Below are 14,269 nucleotides of genomic sequence, written 5' to 3' on the forward strand. Positions count from 1 at the left end.
GGGCTCTGTGCTGACAGCTCAGAGCCTGGAGCCTGTTTCAGATTCTGTGTCTCCGTCTCTCTCTCTGCCCTTCCCCTGCTTGAGCTCTTCTCTCTCTCCCTCTCAAAAACAAATACACATTAAAAAAAAAAAAGATGGCATGAGATTTACTCATCGCCACATTCTTTGCTGTAAGCGCTATTTATTTTATGGGTGAGAAGACAGGCTTGTGCAAGTCACAGGTTCCAGAATGGAAGCCTTGACTTTATGTTAGGGCTGGCAGGGCCTGAAGTTTAAGTCCAAGGGCATCCCAAATGACGCGGTGAAGCAGAGTCCCAGTTTCCCAACCCCCTCCCCCCCCCCCCCCCCGCCCGCCATAGGTTATTCATGATTTCTCTTCCGGTGTGCCATTCCTGAGGCACTAGACACTTTTCCTCGTGTCCTCCTTGTGTGGCTCTTGGTTCTTTTCCTGTTTTTCATTCATGTACCATCAACCCCACAGCCAGTCTTCCATTCAGGCACCCTGAGCAATGGCAGTCTGGTCTCCTGTCACTTCTTCATCTCTAGTTCCCATCCTTCACCCCTGTCTTTTAATGAGCTAGCCCAGACTCAGCTTGGATTCAGATCCCAGCTCTGCTACTAACTAACTGTGTGGCCTTGGGCAAGTTCCTTAGCCTCTCTGTGGCTATGTTTCCTTACATGTAAAATTGAGATAATAATAGTACCTGCTTCTGAGTGGTATTGCGAGGATGAAATGAATGGATGCGTGCCAAGTTCTGAGAATAGAGCCTGGCCCAAGGTAAGTGCTCTGTAAGTGGTGGGTATGTGTTACTATTGTTGTAATTGTCATTACACAGTAGAGGTTAATATCTGGCGTTTTCCCAAATGGAGGAGGAAACTGGAGTGATCCCATCACTGTTACCAGTTCCCCCAAAGGCAAGTTTTCTTCTACCTGTAACCTAAGGCCAGAGCACTTTCCGCAGCCAGACCCTGTGGTCAGAGAGTGAGTCATTTCATAGCCCCTTGCCTCAACTTTTCCAGCCACAGGTAGGCCAGGAATGCAGAATGGGAAAACCATAGTTAGAGGCACAGAGGGCTCACTCCAAGCTGAGCCAGGGTAGAGTCCAGGCCTTCGGACTCTGTCTCCATCCCAGTCCTCCCAGAGCAGTTAGGGGAGCTCCTGAGGGAGGAAGCTGGGGGTAGCCAGAGGGCACATCCTGTGACACTGGTCTAGGGAGGCTGTGCCAGCTGGAGATAGCACTTGAACATGGCTGGAGTGCAAGCAGTGGGCTGGACATGCCGCATGGCCAGGGGCTCCCAAGGCCACTGTGGCAGGGCTGGTCCAGGCTGGGAAAATGACCCACAGAAGGAGGGTCTTGCCTCTGCTGTGTTCAGGGCACCAGTAAGGGAAGGCAGGAAACCAGGCAAGGGACAAATGAGGTGAGAAAAGAAGGGATGAAAAGAGGTGACAGTACTGATGAGGTCCACGGTCATTTGTTGACTGCCTCTAAGTGCCAGCCCTGTACTGGTGAGTTCCAACCCCTGGGTGTCCCCAGTCTAGCAGAGGAGGCGAGCGATTCTCTAAAGGGAACTGTACTAAAGGAGGTAGGTACCAAGGCTGAAGAGTGACCTTCTGTGAGTGCTTGGGGGCTGGGGCAAGGGTTACACCAGGCTAGTGGCCCGGGCAGGCTTCTGGGAATGAAGAATTTAGGTTGCATTTTAAAGGATATGATTTCCAAATTGTGAGGAAGCCAGCATAATTTTTGTTCGCTAGAAGTGATTTCAGATGTTATTCTTGGTTTTACATTTTGAAAGCTAGTGTGGCCTTTTTGGGGTCACATTTGACCTTGTTTATTTGTTTGCTAGTCACAGCTGCACTGTGGGCAGCACACTCAGCATGGCTGTGCCGTGGGCACGTGAGAGGGGACAGGGTGGCCCTGTCTCCAAGGGTTCTTGGCTGGAGAGGAGGGCAGCCATGGGGTGATGTGGCAGGTGGAGGGGAAAAAGTGATGGGAGACACAGACAGGTACATAGTGAAATGGGCAGGATTAGGTCAGGCTTCATGGGGTCCTGATCAGGGGTATGCCAGTAAAGGTTTCATAACCAGTTCTCAGTGGTAGTGGTAGTGGTGGAGGCCACGTGCAAGGAGAGGAAGCTCCAATTCGTAGCATTTGTCGCGGTGTACATATTCCCACCATGACTAATTTCAAGCTACCAACTCATCCCCAAATGAAGAATTGGTCAATTTCATGGTTGTTTGTTGGATGCCTCCCAGATGTTGTATAACTGGCTCTCATGAGCCTGTGGGAGCTGCCTCAGCACATTAATGACTTTGAATCTTCTCTGCCACTGGTTGCTAAGGTCAGAAGTCCCCCTACCAAAGGCCCATCCTTCAAATTCAGGTTTGGTCCGTGTTGAAAGGAGAGCTAGAGGGAAAGTGTCACCCGTTCTACCTTGTACTATGGGGGCCATCCAACCTGGGGTCCATCATTTGCTGATCTGAAGCTGTGGGCAATTGGACTCCACCATTCCAAACCTCAGTTTTCTCATCTGGAAAATGGGAATCCTAACAGTACTGCTTCCCAGAACTATGGTAAGGATTAAAAGAGAAAATTGCATCTGAGTATTCAGCTCATGGAAGGAGCTCAACTAACATGGCTGCCTTCTTGTCTAGATGGACATGGCAATATCCTCTCTCTTGTTGCCTCAACTATGACTTCTCTGAGAGGCCTTGGGAGGTGAGCCCTTGATCCTCAGGAGAAGACATTATTCTCCAGCCAAACATTCTTTCTGAGTCAAAGCTGGTGCTAGTCCAGACCAGCAGCCTCAGGAAGTCACAAAGAGGATGATGTTACTGCTCCAGAGACAAGGTGTAGTTTGCCTTTGTGCCCTTGTCCTCAGTGTACGGGAAGCTCTGCTCACCTCGCCCTTGTCCCTCCTCTTTAAATCCTCCCTCTCTAGGTAGTTCCTAGATTCCCCCAAAAGTTCCACTGCAGAACTTCACACTGCTAATTCATACTGGATGTGAATAACTGATACCCTCATTTAATCCTCTCAAGGTATTGCTGGATACACCAAATGAATTCATACAATAAGGAAAAGTGAAAAGAAAAAAAGAAAAAAATCTAGTGAGTCTAGAGGGACAGGTAGGGGTCAGTTAACAGAGACCTGAAGGGCAGTCAGGAACATGGTGGTCATGTTTCAGTGTGGCCACTGATCACTCACTGTATGCTTTGTATAAGTTGTTCCCCTTCTTTGAGTCTCAAGTTCCCCACCTGTGAGTTGAAGGAGGTGGATGCGATGCTCACTCACTCCCTCAGTCTGAGAAACTGATGGGAAAAGAGAGGGTCACAGGAAGTGTATTACCTATTGTCACTGTATCAAATCGCCTCAAATTCAGTGGCTTAAAACAACACACATTTCCTATCTCAAAGTTCTAGAGGTCAGAAGTCTAAAATGGGTCAGCAGGGCTACGTTTCTTCTGGAGGCTCAGCAAGAATCTGTTCCTTGCTTCTACCAGTTTCTAGAGGCTGCCTGCATTCTTTGTCTTATAACTGCATCGCTCTGACCTGTTTCCACCCTCACTCTCTGATTTGGACACTTTTATGTCCCTCTTATAATGACCCTTGTGATTACATTGGGCCTGCCTTAATCACATCTGTAAAGTCCCTTTTGACATATCAGGTAACATATTCACAGGTTTTAGGGATTAGGATGTGGGTATCATTGAGAGGCCATTATTCCATTGACCATAGGGAGGCTATGTTTCACAAGGAGGTTCAGTAAAGCCTTGGGGGTATTAATAGTGAAGTCTACAGAGGCTAGACCAGCCACTGAGGGCAGTATCCTGGGCAGTCAGAATCTCCTGAGACCAAATCACACATTTCTCAAGTGGCCCCTTTTGGTGACTGTTGGATAGGGCAAAACAGAGGACGGGGATGGGATGGCACCAGGGTCAAGGCACTGTTTCTAGTGTCTAAAACCTGGGATTCAGATACAGCTCAGCTATGTGATTGTGGAAAAGTAATCCCCTCCTGGATTAAATGGGGCTGACAGTTCCTTCCTGATTTGCCTTACAGGCCGGTCATAGTGGCTGTGAAGGTGCCTGACCAATTATCACAGGCACATGGGGGTGTTCCCTGATGCTGTCATTGTTGTTAACATTATTGGTGAGAGTTATGGGAGGGGCTGGTGGTCCCAGAGGTCAAGAAGACCTGGAAAGATTCCCAGAGGTCAAGAAGACCTGGAAAGATTCCCAGAGTGAAAGATCAGGAGGCCAGAGGCCCTGAGAGGGAAGGGAACAGTGTTTCAGTTGGAAGGAGCCTTGTAAAGGTGGCCTGGGCCAGCCTGGAGCCTGCTGACCCTGACCTCTGACTTTGATCAAAGCAGTCATCTGACTTGGTTGTTTATTAAAGCAGGGACTTTGAGAAGCCAGGTCACGATCAACGTCAGTAATGCTAGACCAGAAGAGCCGATATTTAATTAGCAACAACTTCTGATTAATCATCCCTAAGGGGCACCTGGGTTGCTCAGTGGTTGAGCGTCTGACTTCAGCTCAGGTCATGATCTCACAGTTTGTAAGTTCAATTTCCACACTGGGCTTACTACTGTCAACCTGTCAGCACAGAGCCTGCTTCTGATCCTCTGTTCCCCTCTCTCTGCCCTTTCCCCACTTGCACTCTTCCCAAAATAAAAATAAATATTTTAAAAAATAATCCCTAATCAGTCCCAAGTGCAGAAGAGTACTCCCTCCTCCCACCACAGCAGCTCATGGACTCCTGACACCAGCCATGTGCTAGGGGCGTCCATACTGCTGCCCAGGAAAGGGAGGGGCTCAGGGACCGGAGGCCCTAGATGCACAGGAGGGGAGTGGAGAACCAGGAAAGGAAGGCACAGGGTGAAGTTTCTGGCCAGTCAGGAGCCCAGCCCTATATAAAGCTGCCCAGGCTGAGCTCCTGGATGGGGACAGGACATGTGTGTGATTTTCCCAATATCTGGCCCAGATTCCATTTCATAGGAGCCCAAGGGTGGTGCAGAGGCTCAATGAGTAGGAGGACTTCAGGGACTCCCTGGGAGAAGTTCTGCCTCAGCAGCATTGTATATTTCCATCAGCTGTGAGGTCCCAATGTTGCGGATACTTAGAAGAGTCAGCTGAGGGCCTGAGTCAATATTTCCTGCAGAATTCTACCTGGAAAAAAAAATAGACAAAACTTCCAGGAAGGACTGGGGAAAATGTTTGCCATATATATGTAAAAAGCTAAATCCTTACCATATAAAACCTCTTATGAAATGAGAATCCCACCCATTAAAACAATAAATTATTCACAAAAGAAATACAAACTGGCACTGAACACATTAAAAAGTTCCACCTCACTTTAATCAAAGAATAAAAAATAAAACACAAAGGTATAAAGTGGGCTTGATTTGTATTTCTTGGTTTATGAACCATTGTCACCAGCCTCTAGGCCCCACTCTGGAGGCCATGCATGATTGCTGCCAGAGTCATGTATTCTTTTTTATCTCCTACCTCTCTCCTTCAAAACCCTCTTCTTCACTGGTGAACAGTCTAATGTGTTGAACCTGAAGTCTCTCTCCTGGAACACACAACAGAATTGAGCATAATTCTTATCACTGGTTCATGTGAAGGTCTCTCTTAAAAATTATTTTTATATATTCTATTTTTTTTGAGAGAGAGTATGCACATATGAGGAGGGGAGAGGCGGGGCGGGGGGAAGAGAGAGAGAGAGGGAGAGAGAGAGAGAGAGAGAGAGAGAGAGAGAGAGAGAGAGAGAATCTTAAGCAGTCCACACCCAGCTCAGAGCCCATGACCCTGGGATTGTGACCTGAGCTCAACCAACTGAGCCACCAGGCACCCCTTAAAAATTATTATTTTTAAAAATTTCTTTTAATGTTTATTTATTTCTGAGACAGAGAGAGACAGAGCATGAGTGGGGGAGGGGCAGAGAGAGAGGGAGACACAGAATCTGAAGCAGGCTCCAGGTTCTGAGCTGTCAGTACAGAGCCTGACGCGGGGCTCGAACCCACAAACCGTGAGATCGTGACCTGAGCTGTAGTCAGTCGCTCAACCGACTGAGCCACCCAGGCACCCCCAAAATTATTTTTAATAATACAGTTAAAACCTGGGAAACCACTGCTCTGAGGGGAAACCACTGCACTGACCTGCCCTCATCCCATGCTTTGGGCTTCTGCCCAGGCAGCCACCATCTTGAATGTTGTCCCTATCATTCCCAAGCTTTCGCATTCATCTTTTTGAACTCCTGCAAAGTATTTGTTTCATTTGTTTTAATTCTATTAAAAGAATATCATGTATGTATTTTTATGAGTCTTAGAAATGTTGGACATTTTCAAAAAGCAGTAAGGAGGTAGAGACTCACAGGATGGTGGTGAGGGAGTGAGGAAGGAATCTGGGACGTCTCCTATGTTTCAGTCTTAGGTGACTGAGTCAGTGGTGCCGTTCAGTTAGGTAGACGCAGGAGAGAAGAGGCTGGAGGAAAGATGATGGACTCTGTTCTCAACAAAGCAACATTTTAAGCTAACATTTACTGAGGGCCTGCTATGTTCTGGGCACTCTTCATGGAGTGTGACATGCTCTGAAGTGAATGATAATTTTTAAGCCTCACAAGAACCCCATGAAGTAGGCACTATTATTATTATCATTATCATTTTACAGATGGGGAAACTGAGGAATGGAAAGGTTTAGTAGGTTCTGAGCCTCTCAACATGATGGCTCACACCTTTCTGCTACAAACCTAGATATACTGGATAAAATATGTTAAAAATATTGAATACTTATAAATAAAAATATTGATATAAAACTAAATATTTGTAATAAAATATTTTTAATATTTTAAAATATTTTAAAAATAACAAAAGCAAGGGAAATCCTTAGGCGACAGAGGTCAAAAAAATTAAAAGCCAGACTGAGCACACTAGACATTTATGGATAAAACAAATCCTACTGAAGACAAGCATTTGTTTAAAAAAAAAAAAAAAAAAACAACCACAAGCCACACATGAGGAAAAGTATGGTGATACAGTACATAGGTGAATTGGTATTCTCTAAGTAATAAAGAAAAATCTGAAAGATATTATCAGTTCTTTTTAAAAATTTTTATTATTTTTTAAATTTACATCCAAGTTAGTTAGCATATAGTGTAATAATGATTTCCGGAGTAGAATACAGTGTGTCTTCCTTAATGCCCATCACCCATTTATCCCATCCCCCACCCACAACACCTCTCGCAACCCACTGTTTGTCCTCTGTATTTAAAAGTCTCTTATGTTTTGTCCCCTCCCTATTTTATATTGTTTTTGCTTCCCTTCCCTTATGTTCATCAGTTTTGTAACTTAAGTTCCACCTATGAGTGAAGTCATATATTTGTCTTTCTCTAATTTCACTTAGCATAATATACTCTAGTTCTGTCCACATAATTGCAGATGGCAAGATTTCATTCTTTTTGATCACCAAGTAATATTGCATTGTGTGTATACATCACATCTTCTTTATCTGTCGATGGACAGTTGGGCTCTTTCCATACTTTGGCTATTGTCGATAGCACTGCTGTAAACACTGGGGTGCATGTGCCCCTTCAAAACAGCACACCTGTATCCCTTGGATAAATAGCTAGTAGTACAATTACTGGGTCGTATCAGTTCTTTTAAATGATGAAGGGGAAAATAAAGAGGAGAAGCCATAATGAAATAAGTGAGTCCTGTGAGAACATCTGAGGTTAAGCTACCCACCCAGGGTGGCATGGCTAAAGTGGTAGGCTCAGGTTCCCCACACTTGTGCTCTTCCTCGCTGACCTACAGGTACTGAGGTCAACGTGAAGAGTCTGCTGGGCCTCCCAGAGCAGCAGTAAAAGCGGGTTTGGAGAGAGGTAGAGAGTGCCTGGTTTCATCTTATTCCTCTCCCACTGTACTCTGTCTGGTCCACAGAGCTCCAGAACTGGGCGTGTCCTCCTGACATGGCCTCCACCGCCTCCCCTCTGCCGCCTACCACTGAGGTTGCCAGTTCTGAGAACAGCAGCTCCTTCTATGACTACGAGTACTACCTGGACAGTGTGGCCTTCATGCTCTGCCGGAAGGATGAGGTGATGTCCTTTAGCAGGATCTTCCTGCCAGTCTTCTACAGCCTGATCTTTGTGCTGGGTTTGGGCGGAAACCTCTTTCTTCTAGTGGTCTTGCTCCGGTACATGCCTCGCAGGCGGATGACTGAGGTCTATCTGCTGAACCTGGCCATCTCCAACCTCCTGTTTGTGGTGACACTGCCTTTCTGGGGCATCTCTGTGGCCTGGCATTGGGTCTTTGGGAGTTTCTTATGCAAGATGGTGAGCACCCTCTATACCATCAACTTCTACAGTGGCATCTTCTTCATTAGCTACATGAGCCTGGACAAGTACCTGGAGATCGTCCACACTCAGCCCCACCACAGACTGAGGACCCGGGCCAAAAGTCTGCTCCTGGCTGCCATGGTATGGACTGTGGCCCTGGCTGTCTCCATCCCTGACATGGTCTTTGTGCAGACACATGAAAACCCCACAGGCGTGTGGAACTGCTATGCAGATTTCGGAGGACATGGGACCATCTGGAAGCTCTTTCTCCGTTTCCAGCAGAACCTCCTGGGGTTTCTCCTTCCACTCCTTGTCATGATCTTCTTCTACTCCCGCATTGGCTCTGTGCTGGTCAGGCTGAGGCCCCCAGGCCAGGGCCGGGCTCTGAAGATAGTCGTAGCCCTTGTGGTGGCCTTCTTTGTGCTGTGGTTCCCATACAACCTCACCTTGTTTCTGCACTCACTGCTGGACCTGCAAGTCTTTGGGGACTGCAAGGTTAGCCAGCACTTAGACTATGCCCTGCAGGTGACAGAGAGCATTGCCTTCCTTCACTGCTGCCTCACCCCCATTCTCTATGCCTTCTCCAGCCGCCACTTCCGCGGGTACCTGAAGGCTTTCCTCATCACTGTGCTCCGGCACAACCAGGCACCTCGCCCTGCACAGGCCCCACTGTCCAGCTGTTCTGAGAGTAGCACGCTCACTGCCCAAGAAGAAATGACTGGCATGAATGACCTTGGGGAGAGGCAGGCTGAGCACTCCCCCGACATGAATGACACGGGAGAAAATGAAGCCTGAGTGGCCATACCACAGTCTGGTGAGAGTGGATGGGACCCAGCTCAGTTGGGCATCCACCCAAAGTCCTCTCTTCAAGGGCCTCATGGACCATGTTGTCAAACCCAGTGGTCAGTTCTCCGTTCTCAACCATCAGCAGCATTTACTTACTCCTGCCTCTTCCTTTCACTTTCTTTATTGCCTTCCAGGAAATCATACTCTCTTGCATGAATCGCTACAGTAGTGTCCTAACTGACCTCTGTGCTTCTTATCATCATGCTATGTCCTGTCACCTAATCTGCTCCCAGCAGCCAGCATGATCACCCACCCTCAGCCATCACTGCCGTCTTCCTCAGAGTAGTCCAAGGCTTGCCACCCACCAGTGTGCCCTCTTCCCGGTAGCTCAGCTGGGAAAATACTGTTGCAGTATCGTTTGATGTCACAGCTCTGATGGCACTGCCAAGGGTCTGGCAAGCCGGAGGGCCTGGAAGTGCCCCACCTGGGGAACTTCCCAGGAACATGAGAGTCAGCAGGGGGGACGCCAGGTGAACATGGCAGTCCAGGAGGCTCTTCCTTCTTGTGCTTCCCGTGCCCCTCTCTGGAGCCTTCAAGGGTCCCTGGGGCCTGCACAATCAAGTCTAAATTTTTCGTCTGGCTTCAGGGCTGGAGCTTTCACACGTAGAATCCCATACGCCATCTTACCTTTATAGTCCGTCATTCCTTTTCACTTCCTGGACACCAGGTACCCCTTGTCTCTTACACATTCCCACCTCTATGTTTTGTGCTTGCCCACTTTCTTGTGTAACAGGGATCATTTTTTCAGCCAGCTGTCTCCTCATCCTTGTTCTTTAGCTGTCTCTCCTAAGGCCCCAGAGTCCCACTGTCAGGAAGGACTCTGAGCTCCATTGGTGCCCTGGGAAATGAAGCTCTGTATCTGAAGGTGATGATTTGTTTGAGGATGTGGGGGAGTGGGGTTCTATTTTGGAGCTCCTGAAATCTGGTGCACAAGGGACCTCAGTCCTGCCCACATAGCAGCCTGACTGATGAGATACAGCCTGAGCTGTACCAACTGGGTCTAGGTACCCAGAGTCTCTGACATCGGATCCATGATGCATAGATGAGATGGGATAAGGTATGCCAGCCAAGGGACACCTAGCAGGGCTTATCCCCAGCACTGGCAGATGTGTGTACGTGTAGTCTATGTGCACATGTCTGTGTTGCTGTGTGGGCTGTGCATAGTACATATAGCTATGTGGATCTGACATGAATGTGTCACTGTGTCCTATGGGCCTTGTGTCTGTGTGTTCCTATGTGTCTTTCTCTAGCTGTGTAAGTGTGGGTATGTGCTCTCTGCAAACAACAGGTATATAAGAAGTGCCCTGAAGCCAGTGCCCAAGGGGCAGGGGAAAGGGTGGCCACCAGTGACCCCTCGATCCCTCTCACTGTCCTAGTTGCCATGTACTGCAGCTGACCATAGCAAGGGCTCTGACTACAGCACAGAAGGCACTGGTCAGGAAGCAAGTTGGAGCTGGGCTCTCACAGCCCAGGCCAGGACAGAGACCTCTTCATCCTGACCTTACTTCCCAGTCCGCACCTCGGTTCCTCCTGCTGCTCTCCGTCTGCCCACCCAAAGGCCTAGTTTGCTGGCTACACTGCTCACGCCTTTCCAGGAAAGCTCCCAGGATTCTCTTGGTCCTCAGACTCTGTGGCAAGATGGACTCTTCCCCTGGCTGACCCAGGGAGAGGGACAGGCATGGCTCTGCCTCTACCCTGTGAAATGTGGTTTGAGGGTTTACAGCTATTACTGCTTATGGAAAAAATATTTTTCTTTCCCAGGTACCTGCAGTTCCACCTTTGGCATGCCATCTCTGATCTTACTTTGTGATAGGCTATCCTTAGAGAATACACATAGTGGGCTTTTCTTTGAGGGAGAAAAAAATTTGGTGCAGAAATGAGGATTTGGGGGTCAGGACTGTTGTGTCAGGACAGGTAGTGATTAGATGTATCCTTGGGGGTCTCAATCTTCCTACTGCCTCAGGGTCCTTGCTAGGGAAGGAAGGGTGGTCCTTGCAGAGAGTGTGTCCAGTCCCCATGCAAGGGGCGTAGGACTACAGGTGCCATGGGCCCCTCCTGTGCCCGCAGCTGGGCATTGGCCCCTACATGCACACTATAATCCTGGGTGCTCACTGCTTCCTGGGAGGCCTGTTGTTATGGGCTGTGGGACGGTATACTTGTAGTCACCCCACACCTCTGACCCACTGAGGCTTCCCTTGGTCCCAGGTATACCCTCAAACATGCAGTTCCTGGGAGATCACTCTCAGTTGAGACCTCTTGGTCTTGACTTAATGGATTTGGGCCCTCAGTCCTGCCCCCCAGCCTGTTGACAGGCCAGGCCCTTGGTCTAGATGTCTTTGGGTATAGGGAAAATGAGGGTGTGTAGCACCTGAGCAGTGCCCAGGAGGTGTGTGAAGGCCCTGCATCTTTGCCTGTATCCCAATACCTGCTCTGGCACAGGGCCTGGCTGTGTGGGGAGGTCATTGATAAGCTCTCCATGGTGGTTTCTAGCCTCTCAGTCCCCTTCTCCCTCCCCTGTTCTCCCTGTGTGTCTCTTCTTGTGCTCCTGGCCCCTTGTGGGATAGGTTAGGATATCCTGGCTTCTCCAAGGCAGTCAGAGCTCTGTCAGGCTCTAGACAGAGGTTGTCATTTGGGGGCAGTTAGACCCAGAGGAAGGCAGACTCTGGCCCACGGTCACATAGCTAGTGGGGACAGACTCCTGCCTCCAGCCCCAGCCCCAGCCCCAGCCCTTGCCTGAGTTACTCTAATAGCCTGTTATCTTGGCAAAACTCAGGGCAGAACAGCCAGCCTCAAAAAAATGCAAGAGGCCAGTCACAGATTTGGGAGAGGTGAGTGGAGAGAAGCCCCACTAGGCATCCTTGCAGGGGGGTCTCTGCTGCCCGGCCTCCCTTCTCCAGGACCCTACGCCAGCTCCCAGTCACTGCTCCTCCTGTCCCAGCCCCAGCCGCAGCCATGCCCTGCCATCAGCCAGCTGTGGCTCTGGTAGCAGCACTCCCAGCCCTGGTAGGCAGGCCTGGCAATGGGACTGTCTCCATTTCACATGCCAGGAAGCTGAGTGAGGCCAGGGAGGGGAAGGAAATGATTTGAGGACATGAAGTAAAGTAGCTGAGACTGAGCCAATTTTCTATCATTTAATCTCCATTTAGGGAATTGGGGGTCAGGGATGAAGTAATAAGATACCAAGCCCTGTGGGCTGCGGTCCGGGGGAGGGGGCAGGAGGAGGAAAGCAGGAAACAGAGAGCAACAACAAGTAACAGATGTGCTGGGACACAAGCTGTGTCAGGGGAGCCTCAGGGGAGGAAGCCCATTTCTGGCCAGAGACTGGAATGGGTGAGATCCAGGAAGGCCTCCAGGTTGGCAGTAAAAAGCAAGCAACTGTACTTTCCAGACAGTTCCACTGGAGAAAGTTGGCAAGGCTGAATTGCATGGATTGAACATTTGGGATCAACTGTGGCAAAATTTAAATGTTAGGTGCACGGAGGCGACGGGGAACCAGAAAAGTGAAAGTGTGACAGGCAAAAGGTCTGGCGAAAGGTCTCTGGCAAGCTGGGTGCACAGAGGGCCAGGCAGGCCTGGTGTGCAGAGTGCTGAGTCATAGGAATGGCAGTGGGGCTGGGGAAAAGAGGACAGTTTCGGAGGCACGACAGAGGGTTGAACTGACAGAACTGGGGCCTGATTGTATGTGGGTGAGAGTGGGGAGGAGATCAGGTTTCTCCCAGATCTGTCCTGGGGGATGGGGTGGGTGGTGGTGTCCTGAGCAGAGGCAGGCAGTGTAATCCGGAGAAGGAGGTGGTTCAGGACAGAGGTGGGGAGACAGATGCTGAGTTCTGTGTGGGCCAAACTGAGTCAGAGGTGCTGTGGGACCCCAGCGGGGAGATTGAGGGTCTGGAAGTAGGAGAGAGCTCTGAACTCACCTGTGGTTGTGGAGACCACAGGGGGGGTTGAGACCACCCTGAGGTGGGAGTGTGGAGGGGAGACAAGGGCACTGAGGGGGGGGGGGGGCTTGAATAACTCCTATGTGAAAGGCAGCGTTTCTCCAGACCTGCTCTATCTAATTCAGGAGCCACTAGCCACATGTGGTTGGTGAGCACTAGAATGTGGCTAGTCTGAAGTGAGATACACTGTAAGGGTAAAAAGTACGTACCAGATTTTGAAGGCAACACACACACAAAAAGAAATTTAAAAAAAGATATAGATATATATATATATATTTTTTTACTAATGTTTTATATACATAGTTTGTCCCAATGTTACTAAAAAATACATATTTTTACTAATGTTCTTATACTGACATATTGAAATGCTAATATTTTTGATCTATTGGGCTATAAGTATATTATAAACATTAACTTCACCTGTTTCTTTTTACCTTCTAAAAAAAATGTATCAACTAGGAAATTAAAAATTACACATGTGGCTTGCCTCGTATTGCTTTTGATGAACCTGAATTCCACAGGATGTGGAGTAAGCATTGAGGAAGATAATACAGTGAGGTGGGAGGGTGGAGGTTAACATTTGCAGGACACTGTGTTACTCATGATGACTGGTTTCTGTACGGCAAGACTCATCAAGCTATGCCATCATTCCCCCAACTAAGTTTCCCCCAGATTTCCCCCCCTTCCCCTGGACTTCATATGAGAGGAAGGTTCTGCGGAACCCACGGTGAGAGACGGTGTTTCAAGAGAGAAAGATAAGCCCATCAGGTGGCTAGAGGAAAACCAGAGAGCAAGGAAGGCGACCAGGACACCGGTAGGAGGTATCACAGAACCGGAGGCGAGGGTGGGGCTTCAGAGGGGTGAGAGGAGGCCAAGACCCTAAGGGAGCCTCCCTGGCCAGGCCCGCGGCCCCCTTGGCGGAGCTCACTTGGCAGGACGCAGGCGGTAGCGGAACCGCACCTCACGGCTCGGCTGTGTGGTGCCAAAGCCCCAGCGCCGGGGGTCCACGGGTGGCACAGGTGTATCAGGATCCACTAGTTCCAGGTCAAAGTATGTGACCATGAGCAGGACAAAAAGCTTCATCTCACTGAGGGCCAAGAACCTCCCAGGGCAGATGGAGACACCCGAGCCCCACGGCATGGTATAGTGGTGGAT

General features: G+C 49.1%; 2 protein-coding genes across 9 annotated transcripts in view; one reads left to right on the forward strand and one right to left on the reverse strand.

Moving 5' to 3' along the window:
- The window catches only part of ACKR2 (atypical chemokine receptor 2), a 60,969-nt gene extending 47,374 nt beyond the window's left edge, over nucleotides 1-13,595 (forward strand). For all 8 annotated transcript variants that reach the window (XM_058729604.1, XM_058729600.1, XM_058729601.1 and 5 more), the window contains one exon: nucleotides 7,939-13,595. In XM_058729604.1, coding sequence (XP_058585587.1) covers nucleotides 7,968-9,128 — 1,161 coding nt within the window. In that variant the 5' untranslated portion in view covers nucleotides 7,939-7,967 and the 3' untranslated portion in view covers nucleotides 9,129-13,595. The remainder of the gene's footprint in view (nucleotides 1-7,938) is intronic.
- The window catches only part of LOC131511675 (5-beta-cholestane-3-alpha,7-alpha-diol 12-alpha-hydroxylase), a 6,006-nt gene continuing 4,033 nt past the window's right edge, over nucleotides 12,297-14,269 (reverse strand). Inside the window, exon 3 of the mRNA XM_058729609.1 lies at nucleotides 12,297-14,269. Within this exon, the coding sequence (XP_058585592.1) occupies nucleotides 14,039-14,269 (231 nt within the window). The 3' untranslated portion in view covers nucleotides 12,297-14,038.

Source organism: Neofelis nebulosa, chromosome 5 (assembly GCF_028018385.1).
Source record: "Neofelis nebulosa isolate mNeoNeb1 chromosome 5, mNeoNeb1.pri, whole genome shotgun sequence".
Classification (NCBI taxonomy): domain Eukaryota; kingdom Metazoa; phylum Chordata; class Mammalia; order Carnivora; family Felidae; genus Neofelis; species Neofelis nebulosa.